The 16,549-nt window shown below is 41.0% G+C and overlaps 2 protein-coding genes across 9 annotated transcripts in view; one reads left to right on the forward strand and one right to left on the reverse strand.

Annotated features, from left to right (window-relative positions):
• The window catches only part of LOC124041890 (high affinity cAMP-specific 3',5'-cyclic phosphodiesterase 7A-like), a 27,841-nt gene extending 24,653 nt beyond the window's left edge, over window positions 1-3,188 (reverse strand). For all 4 annotated transcript variants that reach the window (XM_046360004.1, XM_046360003.1, XM_046360002.1 and 1 more), the window contains exon 1: window positions 2,215-3,188. In XM_046360004.1, the coding sequence (XP_046215960.1) occupies window positions 2,215-2,352 (138 nt within the window). In that variant the 5' untranslated portion in view covers window positions 2,353-3,188. The remainder of the gene's footprint in view (window positions 1-2,214) is intronic.
• On the forward strand, window positions 2,743-16,344 carry LOC124041892 (dnaJ homolog subfamily C member 5-like). Of its 5 annotated transcripts, none has more exons than XM_046360008.1 (6): window positions 2,753-2,853; window positions 5,020-5,113; window positions 10,594-10,717; window positions 13,767-13,980; window positions 14,138-14,309; window positions 15,898-16,344. In XM_046360008.1, exons 3-6 carry the CDS (start codon window positions 10,611-10,613, stop codon window positions 15,981-15,983), a joined length of 579 nt encoding a protein of 192 aa, XP_046215964.1. In that variant the 5' UTR covers window positions 2,753-2,853; window positions 5,020-5,113; window positions 10,594-10,610; the 3' UTR covers window positions 15,984-16,344. The 5 variants fall into 5 exon arrangements, with proteins under 5 accessions (XP_046215961.1, XP_046215964.1, XP_046215965.1 ...); XM_046360009.1 differs by having other exon boundaries at window positions 10,597-10,717; XM_046360005.1 differs by lacking the exon at window positions 5,020-5,113 and having other exon boundaries at window positions 2,743-2,853.
• The last annotated feature ends 205 nt before the right edge of the window (window positions 16,345-16,549 follow it).

Raw genomic sequence — 16,549 nt, forward strand, 5'->3', positions numbered from 1 at the left:
CACATCAGACTGTGTGTGTGTGTGTGGACTGGATGGACCCTTCTCGTTAATGGAAAAGACCACGGGTCAGGCTCAGGGAGGGCCATAAAAGACCATCAGAGATATAGGGGAAAGGCAAACAGTCTTGATGGTAGCATTCTAAGGGGTTCATAAACTAATCACACACCCTTACTGGCCTCTCACAGATCCCAGAGTGATGCAGGCCTGTGAAGTCTGTGTGAGGTAAGGGCCATCATGTCATGTCGGCCTCATGAATAGCTTCCATTTGGACTCTGTTATTATGTAAACATAAAACAAGTTAACCTTCCTTTGAGTCATTACATTGAGGTCTTGAACAGTACAAAGTTATCTTAAAATGTTAAATCATATCAGGTATTGCCAATATTCAATGCATTTCAGCAGCTCTGAATTTCAGCAGCAGAAACAGATAGATGTCAATGACCACAGCAGAAGCACTATACAAGAGAATTAACATCAGAAAACAACCCTATACGATGCGCTAAACTGAAATATATAAACCCAAAGAAACTCTTAAGACCAGGCACAATACAGAATAATACAGTAAGCCTATGTTGTATTAATTACTGTGTTTAAAAAGTTGCCAAAATAGATTGCATGATGGCATCAAAACAACCCAAATCACATAACGAGATTGAGTCACTCAACTCGGCCTCTAAGGCTCAGTCATTACCTCCTCTGACCAGAAATGCAAGGGTTAGGCTACACAAGTAAGTTGTGAAACTGCACCTCCAGCATTCTTACCACACTGCACATTGAAGACAGACTGACTAACTATCACAACCTTATCTAAACTAAAGAAAGAAATCAAACTAGAGTCTAGGGTTCTTTCAAAAGAAGTAAAACAACTGCTTGTTAAAATGATTTATCAACTACATATTACCTAATAATGAAGTGCCTATTAAAGGGATACTTCAGGATTTGGGCAATGAAGACCTTTATGAGGAAGTTAGAAGTAGTGTTGCGAGCCAATGCTAACTAGCGTTAGCACAATGACTAGAAGTCTATGGTAACAGCTAGCATAGCACTATGACGAAGATAGATGTCCAGTCATTGCTCTAACGCTAGTTAGCAATTGCGCTAATGCTAGTTAGCAACTTCCTTCAAACTGCACACAGAGACAAAAATGGTATCCACGAGTTCATTTGACTCTGGGAAGACAAAGGGCTTCATTGCCAAATCCCAAAGTATCCCTTTAACTACTTACAGACCCTTTACAACCCCCTTAAAAAAAGGGTACCTTGAGGTAAAGTGTTACCCAATATTCTTTATCATGGCTACTTAGATCAAGCACCTTTGATTGAAATAAAAGCTTTGTGTATACTGTGAGGTTGTGCTGTGGTTATTATGCGTTTTCCTTTTCTCTAGGTTTGTTTGTTAAAGTGTCAGCAGGCTTCTACTACAGTATATCTTCCATACGCCTGCTAAGCATCCAGAGACATATGGGGCATAGAAACCTCCAGCGTACACCAGGCCATCCCAACAAGCCTACCCCTTCTGCATGGATGGCTCAGCACCAATGACTGATGATGGATTATGGACTTGTTCAGCAGTTTACCGTGTCATCCTTACAAGTTATCTAGAGATGCTTGAGTTATACAGAAACTCTGTTCTCAAAAACTGTCTTGAAGGCATGAAAAACAAGGCCTCTACTATAAAATGTTGTCAACAGCCCAGACCAGACAGTACACTAAATATTGTGTATTTTTGGAGATGGATAAGCTGTTTTGGTTAACTTCAATCAGGTTTAAATGGCTCAATCTCTATGCATTACATATTAGGGGGGCATAAAACATTAGTACAATAATATCACTAATGTTTTTCATTGGTCATATTATTATGGATGAGGGTTTTATCATACAGGTCAAGTCAGCCATCTCACTGACTTTATAAAAAAAATAGATAAAGAATGTTAAAGAATAATAAATGAGTCCATTGTGAGCATTCCTGTGGAGGGGTCATATAGGTCAATATGAGGCAAAAGTTACTTAGTTGCTATAACACAATTAATTTGGTGGGCCACTCAAAATGTAAAAGAATAGCTACTTTGTTTCCATCAAAATATATCAATATTAAACTAATTATTGTAGTAATTTCCCAGCATCATGCACTGCACAACCCCAACATTGATGTGATAGCTGAAAATTAAAAGATCTAATTGTTTTCCACCCAGATTGCTCTTTGCCTTGCGCTTACCTTGGACAGCTGTCTTGGGGCAGGTCCACCAAAAAGAGACGAACTGGAGCTGAAGCTAATGGCTCCCCTACGGCTGAGAACATGTTTAGGAACCGGCCTGTCTAGAGGCAAAACCGGTAACTGATAACATACTTCCATTGAACAGTCAAAGCTCGGTCCAGCTCAAATTGCAATAAAAAAGCAACATACAAATCATGTAAAAAAAAATTTTGCATATATGCTGATGGCACAACTGCAAATGTGCCAATTACAACAGCACCCCTTCCCTTAATTTGAGTCAAATAGATTTAGTGATTGTGACTACAATGGCCTGTTATCTTTTTTTGATGCTTCAAACTTGCACGAAACGTTATCGAAAGCAATCCCACTCCTCTAATATTACATTCCAATAAGTCCCATGATATCCATATTTTATCCATTTGAGTTGTTTACCATTTTACCCCATTGAACTCAAATCCGGCCTTGAAAACGGAAAGGCCTCTGTCTTTTTGGTATCTCTGTAATAAATAGCTTCCTCATATAAAAAAAACCTTATTTCCCGGAGACAGTGCAACGTCCAAGCAACCAAAAATCAGATGATGAAAACGATTCAGAGACGGAAAAAATATATTCAGAAAATAAGAGCGGTCATCTACAAAGGTATATAAAACTTTCATTTACAACTAAATGTGTGTTTATTCTGTCCCTGCATGGAGCGGTGCCTTGGCGGTAGAGAAAGTAATCAGCTTGCATTCAGTCCATTTCCCTCTCATTGATGGCATAAATTACGGTAGCGCACAGACGGTAATCATTGTTCATATAGCATTACGAGGGAAATATGCGTTCTTCACCTCGAAACAAACAAGTATCCATGGGTCCAAAAATGAAAATTAAAGAAGCAAACGACAACAAAGGCTACAACGCCACCGTAGTCCGTATATTTCGCTGTTCTACCCTCTTCCCAAACGTAAGTTCCCACCAGCGATTGAGCTATCGACTATCTGATGAGCCCTGTCTGAAGCATCCAATTGTATTTGCTTACGTGATGTTACCCTCTTTGGGATTGGATGAAGATGTACCACATGTATAATAGATAGAAGTCTATTGGCTGAATGGAAAGCACAGCACACTCCCGTTGCATTACTGGGCAAAAGATCATTGCACATCTGTATTTTATACAATCTTTTGCCATTGACCGACTTTAAACCCTTTTGTTACTGTACTGGGCAAAGAAGTCAGATCAACGCCCAAAGTTGGTTGATATTTGATTGAGTTGTCAACACGTGCAAATATAGCATATTTGAACAAAACCTTGATTGAACCTTGTATAGGCTATTGGGGTTTAAGCTGTATGAAAGAAAGAAAACGATGTAATGTGGACGTTTTGAAGATTCCATCAAGAAGCCACGATGATGCAAATGAGTGATTACGTCAATATGGTGAAATTGCTTAGAAATAATGTTGACTCAAACATTTTGGTCTATTTACTCCTCAAGGCCATATCTGATTGAGTATATCTTGATTGTTTACATAGCACTAGCAGCAGGGTTTAGATTACCCTGTTACAGATGACCCTGTCACAAATATAATGTATTTGTATACTACATAGGCTTTTTTATGTTAAAATGCCAATTGTACAGTGTAAACTACAGGTAACTTGATTGACAGATTATTGCAGAGATAACCTCTGCATCAATGGAGAACAGAATCATGTAATAGGAGTACTTTGGAACAAATCCAGATCAGATATGTGTCATTCTGGACACATTTTAGTTGAAAACTATTGTTTTTACTTCATTGTACTGTTGTTCTACACTTTTCAGATTCTAAATGCATCAAGGTGGATGGCCTAAAGGGAGTAGCCCTAGGCAAACCTTACTAAACAAATATGTCATTTGGATGATACACAAAGTAATTTGACTAAAGCACTAAACAGGAAATACGCCTGACTGAGCATTAAAACTTTGCCTCCATTACAAATGGCACCCTATATCCCTTTTATGGGCCCTGGACCTTATCCTCCCTGGTCAAAATTAGTGCACATTTCAGGGTATCATTTGGGACGCATAATATGACTTTGAGAGAGAGAGAAAAAAGTCCCTCATCCAACCATGAGGTCTGGTGTGTGTGTGTGTGTGTGTGTGTGTGTGTGTGTGTGTGTGTGTGTGTGTGTGTGTGTGTGTGTGTGTGTGTGTGTGTGTGTGTGTGTGTGTGTGTGTGTGTGTGTGTGTGTGTGTGTGTGTGTGTGTGTGTGTGTGTGTGTGTGTGTGTGTGTGTGTGTGCGCGTGTGTGTGTGCTTGCGTGCGTGCGCGCATGCGTGCGCGCGTGTGAGAGAGGGAGAGAGAGAGAGTGAGAGTGCTCCAGTCCAAAAGTAGGCCATGTATGGGAGCTCCAGGCCAGCAAAGCAGGATATGGGGCAAGGATTTACATCTGCAGCTACACTAAACACCGTTACAGTGCAGATAAAGTACAGGCCTACAATACGGATGCTGCATCATGAACTCACTGCATATTCTACAGCCCTATGGCAGCCAGCTGGTATCCACATAGATCAAGTAAATATTCAGAGACAAGAGAAAAATAGCACAGGTCTTGTAGAATTAATAGAGGTACTCCATTTCACAAGCACAATTTTATGATTTAAAATAGTTTTAACGATTTTAATGGATTCAATTTTTTAAAATGTGATGGGTTCAATGTGTATTTACACATTTGGTTTCCCTGTGATTGTAATTGAAGCTTTACTACACCTGTTAAGGCCTACCACTGTGATTAGGCAAGTCAAAGGGCATCCATTTCAATGAATGATTTCCCCCAACAATGTAGACCCTGGGACACCACAGACTATTCCCAGGGAAGACATTGTTATCATTGGCGGGACCCCTGAGGAGCCAGCCAGGAAGCCACTAATACAACACAGGTGAGCCTTTCCACCTGGGTGTTTCCTAGGAGACCTGTGTGTGTGTGTGTGTGTGTGTGTGTGTGTGTGTGTGTGTGTGTGTGTGTGTGTGTGTGTGTGTGTGTGTGTGTGTGTGTGTGTGTGTGTGTGTGTGTGTGTGTGTGTGTGTGTGTGTGTGTGTGTGTGTGTGTGTGTGTGTGTGTGTGTGTGCGCGCACTGTATGCTCAGTCACCACCACCACATCATCCCACAGGGAGTCCAAATAACAATTATGGCTCAGGGATTAGCAGAGGTGCACTGTAAACAGAATCAATGTTGTTGTTTTTTTCCCAAAGGAACATTTGCATTAACGTCAGAGGACATAGTTCATAAAACAGGAGGAACTAACTATTCACTCCTCCTGCCATATGTTCACTTTATCAGCCATATGCCCTATGTATTTTCATTTAAAATGTAATACTATTCTAATTTAAAATATAATACTATATTTAAGCAATAAGGCCTGAGGAAGTGTGCTATATGGCCAATATACCATGGAAGGTCTGTTCTTAGGCACGACGCAACACGGCTATATACCACAAGCTCCAGGGTTGTCTTATTGCTATTATAAGCTGTTTACCAATGTAATTAGAACAGTAACATATATATTTTTTTTGTCATACCCATGGTAGATTGTCTGTTATAAACTCGGTGGTTTGAGCCCTGAATGCTGATTGGCTGACAGCCGTAGTATATCATTCCATATACCACAGGTTTGACAAAACATTTATTTTTACTGTTCTAATTACATTTGTAACCAGTTTATAATAGCAATTAGGCACCTCAGGGGTTTGTGGTATATGGCCAATATACCACGGCTAAGAGCTGTATCCAGGCACTCCAGGCACTCGTGCTTAAGAACAGCCCTTAGCCAAGATATATTGGCCATATACCACACCCCCTCGGACCTTATTGCTTAAATATATATCAGCATTCAGGACCCAAACTACCCAGTTTCTAATCTAATTTAAAATGTGATACTGTAAATGTAACTGGCATTACGTTATATGTACAACATTATATTGGCATTACAATTTAATTTTCTCTATGTTATTCAGTGTCTCCTGACCTACTGTACTCTACTACACTACAGTGACAGTACAACAAAACATTCCTGTGTGTTTGTCACCACCCTGCTATGAAAATATGCTATTACATACAGTTATATTATAAAAAGTGACAGTAAGTTACAACAAACCTTTGCACACTGGGAAAAATAGTTTTCACAACTATCCTCCACTACCCATGTCCATGTGCTAGGTGGCAGTATTTCCTTTGAAATGGTGAATGTAAGCCTTACCTAAAAAATATTTAAATTTTGTAGTTAAATAATTATACATATTTTCCTCATTTCCTCTTTATGCAAGTGCTGGATTTTCACCCACAGGGGTCAATCCACCATTCGTTCTGTTCTTAACTCCAACCCTCCGATGTCCACAGATAACCCATCTTTCCCAGTATAATACAATTTAGCGTTTTCCTTTATCAAATCAAATCAAACTTTATTTGTCACATGCGCCGAATACAACAATACAACACATTACCGTGAAATGTTAACTTACAAGCCCTTAACCAACAGTGCAGTTCAAGAAAGAGTTAATAAAATATTTACCAAATAAACTAAAGTAAAAAATAATAAAAAGTAACACAATAAAATAACAATAATGAGGTTATATACTGAGGGTACCGGTACCATGTCAATGTGCGGGGGTACAGGTTAGTCGAGGTCATTTGTACATGTAGGTGGGGGTGAAGTGACTATGTATAGATAATAAACAGAGAGTAGCTGCAGTGTACAAAACAAATGGAGGGGGGATCAATGTGGCCATTTGATTAATTGTTCAGCAGTCTTATGGCTCGGGGGTAGAAGCTGTTAAGGAGCGTTTTGGTCCTAGACTTGTTGCTCCGGTACTGCTTGCCGTGCGGTAGCAGAGAAAACAGTCTATGATTTGGGTGACTGGAGTCTCTGACAATTTTTTGGGCTTTCCTCTGACACCGCCGAGTATATAGGTCCTGGGAAAAGGTGTTCTCGTGCCCTCTTCATGACTGTCTTGGTGTATTTGGACCATGATGGTCAGTTGGTGATGTGGACACCAAGGAACTTGAAACAATATACCCGCTCCATTACAGACCTGTTGATGTTAACGGGGGCCTATTCGGCCAGCCTTTTCCTGTACTCCACGATCAGCTCCTTTGTCTTGTTCACATTGACGGAGAGATTGTTTTCCTGGCACCACAATGCCAGGTCTCTGACCTCCTCCCTATAGGCTGTCTCATCGTTGTCGGTGATCAAGCTTACCACTGTTGTGTCGTCAGCAACCTTAATGATGGTGTTGGAGTCGTGTTTGGCCACACAGTCGTGGGTGAACAGGGAGAACTGGAGGGGACTAAGTACAGTCGTGGCCAACATTTTTGAGAATGACACAAATATTAATTTCCACAAAGTTTTCTGCTTCAGTGTCTTCAGATATTTCTGTCAGAATGTTACTATGGAATACTGAAGTATAATTACAAGCATTTCATACGTGTCAAAGTCTTTTAATGACAACTACATGAAGTTGATGCAAAGAGTCAATATTTGCAGTGTTGACCCTTCTTTTTCAAGACCTCTGCAATCCTCCCTGGAATGCTGTCAATTAACTTCTGGGCCACATCCTGACTGATGGCAGCCCATTCTTGCATAAGAATCTGTGGGTTTTTGTTTGTCCACCCTCCTCTTGAGGATTGACCGCAAGTTCTCAATGGGATTAAGGTCTGGGGAGTTTCCTGGCCCAAAATATCAATGTTTTGTTTCCCAAGCCACTTCTTTATCACTTTTGCCATATGGCAAGGTGCTCCATCATGCTGGAAAAGGCATTGTTCGTCACCAAACTGTTCCTGGATGGTTGGGAGAAGTTGCTCCATTCTTTATTCATGGCCGTGTTCTTAGGCAAAATTGTGAGTGAGCCCACTCCCTTGGCTGAGAAGCAACCCAACACAGGAATGCTCTCAGGATGCTTTACTGTTGGCATGACACAGGACTGATGGTAGCGCTCACCATGTCTTCTCCTGACAATATTTTTTCCGGTTGCCCCAAACAATCGGAAAGGGGATTCATCAGAGAAAATGACTTTATCCCAATCCTCAGCAGTCCAATCCCTGTACCTTTTGCAGAATATCAGTCTGTCCCTGATGTTTTTCCTGGAGAGAAGTGGCTTCTTTGCTGCCCTTCTTGACACCAGAACATCCTCCAAAAGTCTTCGCCTCACTGTGTGTGCAGATGCACTCACACCTGCCTGCTGCCATTCTTAAGCAAGCTCTGTACTGGTGGTTCCCCGATCCCGCAGCTGAATCTAATTTAGGAGACGGTCCTGGCGCTTGCTGGACTTTCTTGGGCGCCCCGAAGCCTTCTTCACAACAATTGAACCGCTCTCCTTGAAGTTCTTGATGATCCGATAAATGGTTGATTTAGGTGAAATCTTACTGGCAGCAATATCCTTGCTGTGAAGCCCTTTTTGTGCAAAGCAATGATGACGGCACGTGTTTCCTTGCAGGTAACCATGATTGACAGAGGAAGAACAATGATTCCAAGCACCACCCTCCTTTTGAAGCTTCCAGTCTGTTATTCGAACTCAATCAGCATGACAGAGTGATCTCCAGCCTTGTCCTCGTCAACACTCACACCTGTGTTAATAAGAGAATCACTGACATGATGTCAGCTGGTCCTTTTGTGGCAGGGCTGAAATGCAGTGGAAATGTTTTGGGGGGATTCCGTTCATTTGCATGGCAAAGAAGGACTTTGCAATTAATTGGAATTCATCTGATCACTCTTCATAACATTCTGGAGTATATGCAAATTGCCATCATACAAACTGAGGCAGCAGACTTTGTGAAAATTAATATTTGTTTCATTCTCAAAACTTTTGGCCACGACTATACACGCCTCAGTGTTGAGGATCAGAGCCCCAGTGTTGAGGATCAGAGCCCCAGTGTTGAGGATCGGCGTGGCAGACGTGTTGTTGTCTACTCTTACCACCTGTGGGCGGCCCGTCAGGAATTCCAGGATCCAGTTGAAGAGGGAGGTGTTTAGTCACAGGGTCCTTAGCTTAGTGATGAGCTTCATGTGCACTATGTTGTTGAACACTGAACTGTAGTCAATAAACAGCATTCTCACATAGCTGTTTTTTTAGTCCTGGTGGGAAAGGGCAGTGTGGAGTGCGACTGAGATTGCGTCATCTGTGGATTTGTTCGGGCGGTAGCGAATCGGAGTGGGTATTGGGTATCTGGGAGGATGCTGTTGATGTGAGCCATCACCAGCCTTTCAAAGCACTTCAAGGTTACCAATGTGAGTGCTACGGGGCGGTAATCACTGAGGCAGGTTACCTTCACTTCCTTGGGCACAGGGACTATGGTGATCTGCTTGAAACATGTAGGTATTACAGACTTGGTCAGGGAGAGGTTGAAAATGTCAGTGAAGACACTTGACAGTTTAGCAATGCATCCCTCCCTTTTACTGTGATGTCTAATGAGGGTCTTGAACCTCCCTATTTGTAACATTTATACCAATATTGGCCTAAAAATGTATACTTTACCTCATAGTATAATGCTGATTGACGGATTGTGGGGTTTCAGATCCCTTAACAGTACAGTTTGCAGTTCAATCTGAAACCTGATATTATGACATGAAAACCATTCCTGGGCCTGGCTCCAAAAACGAGCCACCGATGGACAGTACCAGAAAAGATACTCTATTGATTCTGTTTCCTCATGGCAAAGTCTGCACAGGACTGACTGTTCAATGCCTCTTATATCTTGAGCATTATTTTTGTAGCAACTATTTTCTACAACAGCTTCAATTGAAACAAATGGATTGATGTGACAATTGTTGTTTTATCTACTGTACCAGTTCATAGACCCGATGCCAAGGTATTAGGACATCAAAGACCTGTTCTCAACTCACTGGAATTGTATGCGGGCATTGCTGTCAGACTTTTTGAGTTGAAGTGAAACTGCTATATTTATACTAATCATTCTCCCAGACCCTTACCAAGGAGTTGTCATGCCTACCTTCAGTCTCACACAATACAAGCAGCAGACCGTCTCAGCTGAAACCTGATCAAGCCTACACAGGCGTGTAGAGTAGACCCATTGGTGGCCTGGGAAACTCAAGACCTCTAGTTTATGAATGTTTCATTTCACCGCACCTCATGTCTGACAAACAGTTGCTAGCAGTCCACTGGAAGTCCATCGTCACCATACACCTCACCAGGTAGGAAGAGGACTTCAACTGAGGACTTTGATACCATAAAGGAATTATAAGGATAACTGCTGCATAAAATTAGGGAAACTAGGTATTTATTTTGTCTCCTTGGATGATCATTTATTTTCTGTCAAAAGAGAGCTTCATGGTTTGACGGAGTGTGTTTTTTTAATGGTTGTACTGATATGAATGTAATTCACCATTGTCTGCCCTCTTTCTCCAGCAGGTAATGGTGGTAGGATGTCTGAACCAAGGCAGCGCTCCCTGTCCACCTCTGGAGAGTCTCTGTATCAAGTGCTTGGGCTAGAAAAGGGCTGTACCCATGATGACATCAAGAAGTCCTACAGGTGGGAAATAAGGCACAAGCAATTCACATCCATCTATCTATCTATCTATCTATCTATCTATCTATCTATATATATATATATATATTTATCTATCTATCGAGGATTCAGAAGGTATTCAGACCCCTAGACTTTTTTCACATTTTGTTACGCTACAGCCTTATTCTACAATTGATGAAATAAGTTTTTAAAAATCCTCATCAATCGACACACAATACCCCATAATGACGAAGTGAAAACAAGTTGTTTGAAATGTTGCACATTTATTCCAAATTAAAAACAGAAATACCTTATTTACATGCATACTTTTCTATGAGACTCGAAATTGAACTCAGATGCATCATGTTTCCGTTGATCATCCTTGAGATGTTTCTACAACTTGATTGGAGTCCACATGTGGTAAATTCAATTGATTGGACATGACTTGAAAAGGCACACACCTGTCTATATAAGGTCCCACAGTTGACAATGCATGTCAGAGCAAAAAAAGTCTAAGGAATTGTCCGTAGAACTCTGAGACAGGATTGTGTCGAGGCACAGATCTGGGAAAGGGTACCAAAACATTTCTGCAGCATTGAAGATCCCCAAGAAGACAGAAGCTCCATCATTCTTAAATGGAAGAAGTTTGGAACCACCAAGACTCTTCCTAGAGCTGTCCGTCTGGCCAAACTGAGCAATCCGGTGAGAAGGGCATTGGTCAGGGAGGTGACCAAGAACCTGTGGTCACTCTGACAGTTCCTTTGTGGAGATGGGAAAACCTTCCAGAAGGACAACCATCGCTGCAGCGCTCCACCAGTCAAGCCTTTATGGTAGAGTGACCAGATGTAAGCCAATCTTCAGTAAAAGGCACATGCCAGCCAGTCTCCCAGTCCCAGGCAGGGACTGGGGGACTAGTCAGGATTGAGGGAAAGATGAGTGGAGCAAAGTACAGAGAGATCCTGGATGAAAACATGCGCCAGAGTGCTCAGGACCTTAGACTGGGGAGAAGGTTGGAGAAGGTTCACCTTTCAACAGGACAATGACCCTAAGCACACAGCAAAGACAATGCAGGAGTGGCTTCGGGACAAGTCTATGAATGTCCTTGAGTGACCCAGCAAGAGCCCAGACTTGAACCCAATTGAACATCTCTGGAGAGACCTGAAAATAGCAGTGCAGTGAGTCTCCCCATCCAACCTGACAGAGCTTGAGAGGATCTGCAAAGAAGAATGGGAGAAACTCCCCAAATACAGGTGTGCCAAGCTTGTGGCATCATACCCAAGAAGACTTGAGGCTGTAATCACTGTCAAAGGTGCTTCAACAAAGTACTGAGAAAAGGGTCTGAATACTTACATATGTAAATGTGAAATGTACGTTCTTTATCTTTTATAAATTCACAAAAAATGTATACAATCCTATTTTTGCTTTCGTCATTATGGGGTATTGTCTGTAGATTGATGAGGGGGAAAAAACGATTCAAACAATTTTAAAATAAGGCTATGACGTAACAAAATTTGGAAAAGGTGAAGAGGTCTGAATACTTTCCTGAATGCACTGTATATCTATCCCATCTACTGTACATCACTATCATATCTATTATCTATCACTATCTACATCATCTATATCTATCACTGTCTATATCATCAATATCTATCACATCAATATCTATATCTATCACATTTATATCTATCACTATCACATTTTATCTATCACTATCTATCACATCCACGTGTATATCTATCAATCACATCTACATGTATATCGATCACTATCACATACGGTATACATAGAGAATACCAAACATTAGGAACACCTTCCTAATATTGAGTTTCATCCCCCCCATTTGCCCTCAAAACAGCCTCAATTCGTCGGGGCATGGACTCTACAAGGTGTCGAAAGCGTTCCACAAGGATGCTGGCCCATGTTGACTCCAATGCTTCCCACAATTGGCTGGATGTCTTTTGGGTGGTGGACCATTCTTGAAAAACATGGGTAACTGTTGACCTTGAAAAACCCAGCAGCATTACAGTTCTTGATACAAACCGATGCGCCCGAACTGGCACCTACTACCATACCCCGTTCAAAGGCACTTCAATCTTCTGTCTTGACTATTCACCCTTTGAATGGCACACATACAAAATCCATGTCTCAATTGTCTCGAGGCTTGAACATCCTCCCCTTTATCTACACTGATTGAAGTGAATTTAACAAGTGACATCAATAAGGGATTTTAGCTTTTACCTGAATTTACCTGGTCAGTCTATGTCATAGAAAGACCAGGTGTGCTGGATGTTTTGTATACTCCGTGTATACAGTATCTATCATATACTGTATCACATGATGTTGGGAAGAAAGGGTGTGATCATCACTTACAGACAGTCGTACCAAGATGACTCACATTTTCCATTGCAGACTAATCAATACTAAATCTATGCACACTCGTGTTCCACAAGTGTTTTGTTTGTTATGGAAACTAGGCATAAATGAATTTAACTTAAATTGATGAAAACTGATAGGACATTACAGTGTTGTCAATGCTCTAATGTTGTTTAAACAAAGGATTTAATACATGAATAGATTCATGCCTGATGCTCCGATGATCTATTTTGACGTAAGATGGTAGTTGCAATGTTTTTATTAATTGCAGACATGAATAACCCCTAATCATGTTCATGCACCCCCTGTTAAATGAGAATAAAATAAATAAATCATCTCTAAGTACCCCACCCCCTAAATATTTTCCCGCAGCCATGCTCCGAAGTAGTTTGTAATACTAAAAAAGACATGTTCACGCACCACAGCAGATGCCACATCTCTGTTGTGTTGTTGTTTTCCAGACACCAGATAGGGCAGTAGGCTTAGTGCCAGCATGGCTACATCCAGACAAACAAGTGTGTGTCTAGATAAGTCAAATAAAGGACCATAATGAAATCCATAGAGAATAGAGCTGTATGGTAAACACTAAAGAGACGATACAGCCTTTGTCTTTACACACCATCTCACCCAGTTTCTGAAACCACATAGGAGAAATCCATATTTTTGTGTGTACATTTATTTACTTTTGAATACCTTTCAGGAAATTAGCTCTGAGGTACCACCCGGACAAGAACCCTGACAACCCAGAGACAGCAGATAAATTCAAGGAGCTCAACAGCGCTAATTCCATTCTGTCAGACGTCACCAAGAGAAACATTTATGACAGCTACGGCTCCCTTGGCCTTTATGTGGCCCAGCAGTTTGGAGAGGAGAATGTCAACACCTACTTCATGCTGTCTACCTGGTGGGCTAAGGTGAGCTTCCACAATCATCTGGAATCCCTGGATGGTTTTATTGTGCATGGAGGGGAAAGATTGGTGCGAGCTGCTGCGTTTGTGTTTGAGTCTGTCTGCGTGAGTGCGTGCATGTTTTTGTGTTGTGTTAACCTATAGTATATCTCTCTCCTGTCAGGGTCTCTTTGCCTTGTTTGGCGTGATAACGGGGTGCTACTGCTGCTGCTGCCTGTGCTGCTGCTGTAACTGCTGCTGTGGAAAGTTGAAGTCCATGCACCCCGGAGAGGGAACAGACAGCTATGTCTCCCCTGAAGACCTGGAGGAGGAGATCCGCCACGACAAGGAGACTGGTGAGGGGACACAGTCAGTGGGTGAAGACACATATGCAGTGACACATGCCACATGCCACTCAAACACACACACACACACACACACACACACACACACACACACACACACACACACACACACACACACACACACACACACACACACACACACACACACACACACACACACACACACACACACACACACACACACACACACACACACACACACACAAATACAGTTGAAGTCGGAAGTTTACATACACTTAGGTTGGAGTCATTAATACTAGTTTTTCAGCCACTCCACAAATATCTTGTTAACAAACTATAGTTTTGGCAAGTCGGTTAGGACATCTTTGTGCATGACACAAGTCATTTTTTCCAACAATTGCAGACAGACAGAGTATTTCACTTACAATTCACTGTATCACAATTCCAGTGGGTCAGACGTTTACATACACTAAGTTGACTGTGCCTTTAAACAGCTTGAAAAATTGCAGAAAATGATGTCATGGCTTTAGATGCTGGAGGAAACAGGTACAAAAGTATCTATAGCCACAGTAAAACAAGTCCTATATCAACGTAACCTGAAAGGCTGCTCAGCAAGGACGATGCCACTGCTCTAATGCTACCAAATACTAATTGAGTGTATGTAAACTTCTGACCCACTGGGAATGTGATGAAATAAATAAAAGCTGAAATAAATAATTCTCTCTACTATTATTCTGACATTTCACATTCTTAAAGTAAAGTGGTGATCCTAACTGACCTAAAACAGGGAATTTTTACTAGGATTAAATGTCAGGAATTGTGAAAAACGGAGTTTAAATGCATTTGGCTAAGGTGTATGTAAACTTCCAACTTCAACTGTCCTAGCATGTTAGCAGATAGACTTCTTGACTTTGCGCTAACGCTAGTTAGCATTGGTTTGTGAAACTACCTCTAACTTCCTTCATACTGGACACAGAGACATGCAAATGGTATCCACTAGTTCATCTGACTCTGGGGAAGTAGATAAAGGGCCTCATTTGCCAAAATACGAAGTATATCTTTAAGAAACACATAGGCTACTCTTGCCCTATGATTTCAACAGCACAATATTTATATAACATCCATGTTAGAAAAAAGGTCCCTGCTTAACAAATTCACTGTTTTACTTTGAATGGTAGTTAGAGGTTTATTACATGTTTACAAATGTGTGGTAAGCAGTGTAGACAGACATATAGCTCATTGTTTGTGCCAACGCATCAATTATGAGAAGTTGATGGGCGAATTTGTACAATGAGTTCATGTCTCTGGAGATTCAACAACAAGTAGTTGTGATGGCTTTGCGTTGATGTGATACATCATCTTTGTGCCATTCAGAAACATTTCGTATAACATCTCGGCAGAATAATAGAGGATAAAATCATTTCTAAACATACCTTTACATCTTCTGCAAACAACAAACAAACTAACTATACTGTTAAGTAGTGAAAGCAAAGTGTAACATCAATGAATGGAATGAGAGAAAATACAACAATGAGATTGACAAAGGTATCCATGTTGATCATTTGATATTGTAGGGAATTTTAGTGTCATTATTCACAATGTTGTTGTGTAATCCTAGATGTGGACACTCCGGTTGTGCACCAGCCAACTAATGCCAGTGAAAAGACACAGCTGATTGGGGACGGCCACCGAAGCTACACCTGAACCTGGACATCTGCAAACCTTAGAGTGGCACTAGACGACATAAACACTTACACAGTCCATTGCTATGTCAATGGCTGTTCCCACACTCTAACGTCATTACATTCTCTGTAAATAAGTGCTTTTGGTTGTTTTTTTTGTTTGTTTTTTTATCTTGATTTCTGTTTTCATTGGAGGTAGCTGATGTCGTTGTTCTCCTGCAAACTAAATCCATCATCTCCTTTCACTTACCTAAACACTTTGAAGTGCATTGACTTCACTTGTCACATAGTACAAATAGCTCAGTGTGTATATATTAGAGTATGTGTATGTATAAAAATAGAACAAAAGTATTTTGTTGAAAATAAATGTATGATTTTATCTGTCTATACAGTCAACATGAAATGGTATCTGATTTATTGGTACGAGTGTATATATATAGGGTATATTTGTTTTAATGCTGTAGGCTGATGACAGGTTCAGAATCAATGTGTGTCTGGGGCATTGCTTACAGTATCAGCATAGCGTAATGTATTCAAGGTCACACTGGTATTTGCTTTTAAAATTAGGTGACTAATGTTTCACAATAG

Source organism: Oncorhynchus gorbuscha, linkage group LG08 (genome assembly GCF_021184085.1).
Source record: "Oncorhynchus gorbuscha isolate QuinsamMale2020 ecotype Even-year linkage group LG08, OgorEven_v1.0, whole genome shotgun sequence".
Lineage (NCBI taxonomy): Eukaryota > Metazoa > Chordata > Actinopteri > Salmoniformes > Salmonidae > Oncorhynchus > Oncorhynchus gorbuscha.